The sequence below is a fragment of the Podarcis raffonei genome, chromosome Z (genome assembly GCF_027172205.1).
Source record: "Podarcis raffonei isolate rPodRaf1 chromosome Z, rPodRaf1.pri, whole genome shotgun sequence".
In the NCBI taxonomy this organism is placed as follows: Eukaryota; Metazoa; Chordata; class Lepidosauria; order Squamata; family Lacertidae; genus Podarcis; species Podarcis raffonei.
In genome coordinates this window covers 16,518,662-16,527,530 of record NC_070621.1, presented here as the reverse complement: position 1 = coordinate 16,527,530, position 8,869 = coordinate 16,518,662, and the positions used below count along the sequence as shown (strand labels likewise).

Below are 8,869 nucleotides of genomic sequence, written 5' to 3'. Positions count from 1 at the left end.
CACCCTGATCATTTTGGTAGACTGTAGCTTTAGCCCAATCCCAGATACTGTACCTAAAAAATCTTGTGTTTGATTATCTTATTTGTTTGTTTTAAAGAGTTATATAGCGCTTGACTGTAATAACACCTCAGAGCGTTTTACAATTAGAATCAAAAGATCGCTAAAAAAAATAGTTCAAAGCAACTATTTAAAGCATTCACAGATAATAATGAAATAAAATCAGCAATAAGCGATTGGGGCCTGGAAGCTCGCCGGGTCTGACTTTGGGGACAGTCACTGCCTCTCTCAGCCTAAACTACCTCACAGGGTTGTTGTGAGGATAAGATGGAGGGGAGGGGAGAACCACCTATGCCACCTTAAGCTTCTTGGAGGAAATAATTCCATATACTGTATGGGGTTTTCATTGCCCCGCCCATCCCTTAGGTGAGGAAAAAAACCCGCGGCTTCCAAGGCTCGTCGCTTTCGTCCCTAGTAAACGTCTCTCTAGTCTAGAGCTATCTCTCTATGAACCCGGGGGCTGTAGCGTAGTTTCCGGTCTGTCCCTCTTCCTCCTCCACGTCGCCCCCTGACCCCGGAAGTAGGAGGGGCCTGCGAGGATGCCCGGTGTTGATGCTGGAATAAACATGGCGTTGTGCAGGAGCAGGAGAGGCGGTGGCGGTTCCTGCTTGGTTCCTTCGCCTAAGGCGGCGCTGATCCTGCTGGCGGCTCTGCTCCTGGGAGACCCCGCGCGGGCCCGAGTTCACCACCTCACTCTCAAAGTAGGCCCGCTGGAGAGGGGCAGGAGGGTTGGGGGAAAGGAGGGGGAGGAGAGAAAAGGAGAGGAGCGAATCGGGCGGGTCACGGTGTGCCGAGGGTTGAAGCCGGCGAGGCAACTTCTTCCACCTTGCTAGGGCTGCGATCACTGTTTGCTCTTACTCGGCAGGAGACCCTTTGAAAGATAGTGGGCAGTGACCTCAGTGGGTTCTACTCTTGAGTAGGACTTCGTTGGATGAAGCCCATCCTTATTGGTTTGTAGGCAGTGTTGAGGCTTACTCGAGAGGAACCGTTGAAATCGGTGCGTAATGGATCGGAAATAACCAACAATAGTAATAATAATACTGTAATACCCAAGAGGAGACCTCTTGAAATTGATCCGTGTGGCTGACTCTGGGGTCACTGCCCTCCAGTGGGTATTGTAGGACTTAGATGGCTAGAACCTGTTTTTATTGGGTTGTAGCCAGAGTTAATGTTACTCAGTGGAGGCCCATGGAAATTGATGGTTATGACTGACTTGGTGTCATTGATTTCCAGTAGGTCATCTCTGAGAAGGACTTAATGGGGTGGTTTTTATGGATTCATTTCAGTTGGGGGTTTGGCTGGGTTTTGATGCAGAAACTGCTTTGGCCACCCTGTATGATATCCCCTGGCAGAAGAGAGACATGGGAAATGCATCCCTGCCAATTCTTTACCTTAGCGGCTTTCGATACCATTGGCCATGGGTTCTTCTAGAGAAACTGTCTTGAGTTGTGGGTTGGGTGGTTCTGCTTTGTGGTAATTCCAGTACTACTTGGATGGTTGTTTTCAAGGGGTAATGCTTGAGAAGTGCTTTTCAGCCACATGGAGCCTTCAATGTGGGGTACCTCAGGGTTTGATTTCCCCCACTTATGCTGATCAACATCTACATGAAACTGCTGAATGGGGTCATCAGGAGTTCTGTCAGCAATATGCTGATGACACAACTCTACTTTTCCTTTACATCTGTAGGTGTGGCAGTGGATGTGCCAACAAACTGAAGCTCAATCCAGATAAAGCACTGTTGGTGGGTGGTTCCCTAAGTCTGGATGGATAGGGGGTTGCCTGTTCCTGATGGGCTTATACTCCTTCTGAAGGAGCAGGTATGTAGGTTAGGGGTCCTTCTGGACCTTTGACTTTGCTTGAGGCTCAAGTGGCCTCAGTGGCAGAGTGCCTTCCATCAGTTTTGGCTGATGGCGCAGCTGTGCCCCATCTGGACAGGAATAGCCTATCCTCTGTCACCTATGCTCTGGGAACCTCTAGGTTAGACTACTGCAATCCATTGTACATGGAGTACATTGTACTGCCTCTGAAGACAGTTTGGAAACTTCACCTGGTGCAGAGTTCAGTGGGGAAGGACATATTGCACCAATCCTGGCCCACCTGCAGTGACTGCAAAGTAGTTTCTGGGCACAATTCAAAATGCTGGTTTTGACCTATAAAGTCTTAAATGGCTCAGGATCACACTGTGTCAAGGACCATCTCTACCCATTGGTGTTCAAAATTAGCCAGGTGCCTGTGCATTTGCACCTGGCTATCAACCGCTTGTGACCAAGCGAAGATGCCTGGGTGCCAGAATGGTGCCTGACATCTCCACCATCTGAAGGTGCATGCCTGAGGATAATTGGATCTGGACTGTTTTTACACACTAATACCACATCCTGTAGAATTCTATTATGTTTTATCAGTACAGTTGGAATGAGTTTCATGAATCAGAATGCTTTTTCTGTGCGGCCTGAGCAGGAGCAGTGACCATTAAGAGGTAGGAATAGGCCAGTATATATGTAGACTGTCCCTGGATCATCTCAGAGCTGTATAGCTGCTTCTTGGGAGAAAAGCGATGATAAACCTAGACAGCATCTTAAAAAGCAGAGACATCACCTTGCCAACAAAGGCCCGTAAAAGCTATCGTTTTCCCAGTAGTGATGTATGGATGTGAGAGCTAGGCCATAAAGAAGGCTGATCGTCGAAGAATTGATGCTTTTGAATTATGGTGCTGGAGGAGACTCTTGAGAGTCTCATGGACTGCAAGAAGATCAAACCTATCCATTCTGAAGGAAATCAGCCCTGAGTGCTCACTGGAAGGACAGAACCTGAAGCTGAGGCGCCAATACTTTGGCCACATCATGAGAAGAGAAGACTCCCTGGAGAAGACCCTGATGTTGGGAAAGATGGAGGGCACAAGGAGAAGGGGACAACAGAGGACGAGATGGTTGGACAATGTTCTTGAAGCTACCAGCATGAGTTTGACCAAACTGTGGGAGGCAGTGGAAGACAGGAGTGCCTAGCATGCTCTGGTCCATGGGGTCACAAAGAGTCGGACACGATTAAATGACTAAACAACAACAAAGGAAGTCAGACCTACCTCTGTGTGGAGGGACCTGCCACAGATAAGGTGCTGTCCTGTCGCAGTTCAGAGGGTCCAGAAGCTCAGATATTTGGGGCTTAAGTGGTTTAGGGCTCTAAACCCTAATTTGAACACCTTGAATTGGGCTTGGAAACAAATGAGTAACTTGGATATGTTAAGTTCAATGGATCGATGATGAGTAGGACTAAGTTGCATACAACCTATTCTTTTTGTTAACAATATAATTAAAGGTTATTAGCGTTTAGTATTTGGGATGATAATGAGCATTACAGTAAGCCTGCAACTTATGTGGAGGTTATAGATAGGTAGCCGTGTTGGTCTGCCATAGTCAAAACAAAAAAAAATTTTTTCCTTCCAGTAGCACCTTAAAGACCAACTAAGTTAGTTCTTGGAACTAACTTAGTTGGTCTTTAAGGTGCTACTGGAAGGAATTTTTTTTTTGTTTTGACTGTGGAGGTTATGTTTCAGGTATCGCACCAAAAGCCAAAATTGTATATAATCAAAACACATTGGGTTCAATGTTGGGTGGGATTACCAAAGTTATTTTTTCAAGAATTCTGTCCTCTTTCAATTTATTATTTTTTTTGCCACCCACTTAAACCTGAATGTGCACAAGTCAAATATGCATAAGTTACAGGTGTGGTTAGTTTAAGACTTTGTAGGTAGCTGCTGAGATGCATATGGACTTAGGTGCTGTGGTTATCATGTGCATGTCCATTGCCTGCTCATCTAGTTATTATGTGCGTGTCTCTGGTTTTGCAGCCTGAGGATATGAACAATTGCTTGAGCCGCTTCAGAACCCTGTGTTGTCAATAGAATTGGGGAATGTGGGTTATCCTGGCTTAGCTAGGGCTGTTCTTCCCTAGAGGACTCTTGTTCGGAGTCTGGGTGTTCTCCGGAAACCATCAATGAGCCTGGATATCCAGATCTTGGCAGTAGACTGGAACGCCATAGGATAGCAGAGGTGTTAGATCTGGCCGTGATAATGTGTCTTAGTTACATCTAATGTGGACTTCTCTAATATGTTCTGTGCAACTCTGCCTTTTCAACCTGTGTTTGGAAACTTGAAGCTTTCTCTGAATGCTGCAGAAAGGTGTTGAATGGGAACAGTTACAAGAATTTGTGTGGCTCTCTTGGGGCAGAGCTCAAAGTGTTGGTCACGACCTGGAAAGTTCTAGAAAGACCAGGTTACTCAAAGGACCACTTTCTTATCAATGAGCCTGCCTTTGAGATCTTCCAGAAAGTCCTTCTGCCAATTCTTCTAGTATCCAAGGCACATGTGGCAGGGATGGGCCACTTCAGGGGTTGTGTCCAGCCATGGAATTCCCTTCCTATCAATCTCCTCCTGCTCTCAGGAAAAGACTTTATTCAGGTAGTCATTTAGCCTTTCATGCTGCTTTGACTCTTTTTTCCATTTATGGCTTGTTGTACTGTGGCTGCTGTTAGGTGTTTGTTTATCTGTTGCTTTTAAAAAAACTATATTATTTTTTAAAGTCAATGTAGATAGTACTGAGCTAGACCAAAGGTTTGGCTCATAAGGAAAATTCTTATGCTTTAAGAAATAATGATGAAAGACCATTTCTGTCCTGTCCTTCCCCTTAGGAGATCAAGACAGTGTACTTCATTTTTTCCTCTATCAACTCCCCACCTCATTTTATCCTCTTTATCCCAACTTCTATGACTGGTCAAATGATCACATTTCAAGATTCTTGGCAATGTAGGGGACAAATCCTCACAACAATCCTTTGAGGAGGTTAGGCTAAGACAGTGACCAGTTACTCAGTGAGCTTCATAGCCAAATGGAATTGGAACTTGGGGGTTTCCCACCTTGGTGTTACTTATACACAAACACCATTAATGAGGGCTATTGTACTGTAAGTTCAGATCTTTGAAAGTCCTCTAAGTTCAGGATATCAATTATTTTATCTTATGGCAGCTAATAGCACCAAACTTTTAAGATGGTAAAGCGCAGGATCATATGAACCTGCCTTATCTGGGAAAGGGCTCAGTGGTAGAACATCTGCTTTGCATGCAGATGGTTGCAGGTTCAACTCATGGCATCTCTTGCTAGGGCTGGGAGAGGCTGCCTGACTGAAACGCTGGAGAGCTGCTGTCAGTGAGTGTAGCCAATATTGGACTAGGTGGATCCAATGATGGGACTCAGTTTAAAGCAGCTTCCTATGCACACTGAGTCAGGCTGTTGGTCCATCTAGCTCAGCATTGTTTACACTTAACTAGCAGCAACACTCCAGGGTTCAGAATTGATTCTTTCCTGACAATGCTAGGGCCTAAACCTGGAGCCTCCTGCATCCAGATCATGCAGTGTAATGTGTAGACAAGCCTACAATCATAGGGGTTCCAAAATATGCTTCAATCCAGGTCACATCCATGCTTTACATTTAATGCACATGGCTTCTCTGAAAGAATCAAGGGAACTGTAGTTAACCACTCAGAGTCGCAATTTCCAGAGGTCTTAACAACCTACAGTTCCCAGGACTATTTGGAGGGTAGGTCACATGTTGGACTTTCTGCATGCAAAGCTGGTGCATCCCCCTAAAAATAAAGGAAGATTCCAGTCTTTGCAGTTTGTACTTCTGGAGAAAGGGCTGAGTGAATCTGGGAAGCTGCCTTATAGCTCAGTATTGTATATGGCAGCTCTCCAGGGTTTCAAGCAGGGAATGGATATGGTGGGGATTGAACCTGGGACCTTCTGTATGCAAGGCAAAATGCCCCACCACTGAGCTGTGACTATTCTCTGGATCCGCATACATAATAAAAATTGGGGGTAGCCAGTGTGGTACCTTGCACATCTTGTGGTCTCCTATCAGCCCCAGCCAGAACAACTAGTGGTCAGGGATGGTGGGAGCTGGAGGCCAGGCTTCAGTGCTGGGGGTCGGGGACATTCCACAGTGTTTGAACCCTGGCTGAGAAAGCCCTGCCTTTTGTAAGCTGAGCTTCATTCCATGATGTGTCATGTGTTGAGCTAAGCATGCCAGAAGGTGTGGATGGCCTGGTTTGCCATCATCTTAGGCAGTGTTATAATTGCACCCATTACGATATTGTTTCATCCCCTCCTGTTTCTTGTTCCATTTTCTCTGAAGCTGTCAGGAAAGACCAGGCAACAAAAATGCTTACTCATTCTTTAGCTCAGGGCTCAGTTGAGCAATGTCCCTTTTAGCAGGTCATTTCCTTCTGTTGTAAGGACTAGTGCATAATGTTTGAGTGCCTCAAACTAGAAAACTGCAGCTGAACATAAGCTTCAGGTTAATTTGCCTTCTCCAAGCTCACCTTGTCTTTGTTCTCTTCATTACACAGGGACAAAAGAAATAAACATGTAAGCTATTGGGCATTCTGTTAATCAGGGGTGTGGAAACTTTTTGAAGATGAGTGAGTGCCCCATTCCCTTCTGGACAACATTCTGGGGGCTTCATGCCAATGGTGGGCTCGGCCAGAGGCAAAAGTGGGCCAAGCCATGGATGTAACTCACCCACCTGCCAGCCAATCAAAGCTTGGAGATTTTTATACATACAGTGGTGCCTCGCAAGACGAAATTAATTCGTTCCGCGAGTTTTGTCGCCTTGCGATTTTTTTCGTCTTGCGAAGCACGGTGTCGGAAAAGTTTTGGAAAAGCTTCAAAAATCACCAAAGTCTTCAAAAACCTCAAAAAAGGCTACCACACCGCGTGCTATGAGTTGCTCCTCGAAGTCAAGTCTCAACTGTATTAACGGTGTTAAGAAAAAGGAAACAAACTTGCAAGACATTTCCATCTTGCGAAGCAAGCCCATAGGGAAAATCGTCTTGCGAAGCAGCTCAAAAAACCCTTTCGTCTTGCGAGTTTTCCGTCTTGCGAGGCATTCGTCTTGCGAGGTACCACTGTACAGAGAAATGTGAGGGCCTGGAAAAACCCCCAGAAAAATTCGGGAAGAAATTGCAAGAAACTGGAGTGCAAATATTTCTTTGCTTCAGTTTCACATCAGCTTCTCAGTTGTTTGTTTCTGACACGCCCTTGTTTCCCCTAATGTTTTCTGTCCACTTCTCCCCCAGCCTTTGCATCTCCACGTCATACACACATCTCTATCCTCCATTGAGGTAATCAAAAGCATTGTCACATTTCAAGGGTGTTCCAGCCAAGCAAAAGCACTTGAGAAGAGTGTGAAGGGGTGTGGCCTGGGGAAAGGGGTGTGGCCCTGGAAGTGTACTGAGAGCCAGATAGAGAGGCCTAGAGGGCCACTTCTGGTCACCAGACCTGAGGCATTCCCACCCTTACTGTAATCCACTTCAACTTTCTAGGGATGTTTGCTTAACAGTAATGTTAAAGTTTACAAGCATAATTTTTCTCTCCCAGTGCTTTGTTGCTTGCTACTTCTAACTTTGTCAGCATTGCAGGAATGCAACCCTCTGTCTGAAAACTGTTCTCCACCCCTAGAAGTCATTATTTGGCTTTCTGTGTTGTATAAACAAGGCTACTGTTTACTGTTCTGGTTGCAGCACCTCAAAAAGGATTTTGTAGAGCTGGGGATGGGCCGCTAAACTGATGAAGGAGCTGGATCAACTCCTCTGTGAGGAAAAGTTACAACTTTTTGAGGCTTCCAATTGGGGCATCTGGTTGGCCACTGTGAGAGCTGGAGGCTGGACTGGAGGAACCTTTGGGTTGAGATTCAATCAAGTACAGTGGTACCTCGGGTTACATACGCTTCAGGTTACATACGCTTCAGGTTACATACGCTTCAGGTTACAGACTCCGCTAACCCAGAAATAATACCTTGCGTTAAGAACTTTGCTTCAGGATGAGAACAGAAATCGTGCTCCGGCAGCGCAGCAGCAGCAGCAGGAGGCCCCATTAGCTAAAGTGGTGCTTCAGGTTAAGAACAGTTTCAGGTTAAGAACGGACCTCCAGAACGAATTAAGTACTTAACCTGAGGTACCACTGTACTTGTTTTGCTTTTCGTTCTTGGGTGGCCTGAAGTCTGCTGCACCTTATGTCAAGTGACCTGAGGTCATGTCAGCAGGAAGTCAGCAATGTTAACAGGTACAGTTTAGCACTCTGTGCTGAAAGGTAAAGTATTTGCTTAAATTAGCTCTATTCCAATTGGAGGTTAAAACTATGAGAGCTGGGCTGGAGGACCCTTGTTCCCTTTCCCTTTGGCCCCAGGCAGCAGGAATAATGGCGTCTGCAGAACATCTGCAGAAACTCAAGTTCTTCACCTCTGTTTTAGAGGATAGGGCTGTACCTGAGCACTAGAGCCTCTGCCCTACAAGCAGAATGTCCTGAGTTCATCCCTGGTGTCTCCAGGTAGAGCTGGGAATACTCTTTGCCTCTGAAATGCTGGAGAGATGCTGCCAGTCAGTGTAGGCAGTATTGAGCTGGACTGACCAGTGGTCTGACTCGGTATAAGGCAGCTTCCTAAATTCCTGTTTGACTCTGCATTTTATTCAGAACCATGAGGACTACAATGTGGTAAACAAAGGGCCCTAATTCAGTGGTAGAACATCTACTTTTCTTGTAGAAAGAAATGGGTCCAATGCATAGCATTTCTAGGTAGAACTGGGAAAGCCTGGAGAGCTACTTCTAGTTGTGAACTAGGTGGGCCAACACTTTCACAGAATCACGGAATTGTAATATTAGAAGGTATCCCAAGGGTCATGTGTTCTAGTTCAACCACCTAAACTGCAGAATTTGCAATGCAAATTTGCAGTGCAATGCTTTGACTCATTATAAGGCACCTTGCA

The 8,869-nt window shown here is 45.7% G+C and overlaps 1 protein-coding gene across 2 annotated transcripts in view; it reads left to right on the top strand.

Annotated features, from left to right (window-relative positions):
- Window positions 1–562: 562 nt before the first annotated feature.
- GPR107 (G protein-coupled receptor 107) overlaps window positions 563–8,869 on the top strand; it is a 49,040-nt gene continuing 40,733 nt past the window's right edge. The window contains exon 1 of one of the 2 annotated variants that reach the window (XM_053373165.1): window positions 563–758. In XM_053373165.1, the coding sequence (XP_053229140.1) occupies window positions 597–758 (162 nt within the window). In that variant the 5' untranslated portion in view covers window positions 563–596. The remainder of the gene's footprint in view (window positions 759–8,869) is intronic. The other variant, XM_053373166.1, reaches the window with a different exon arrangement.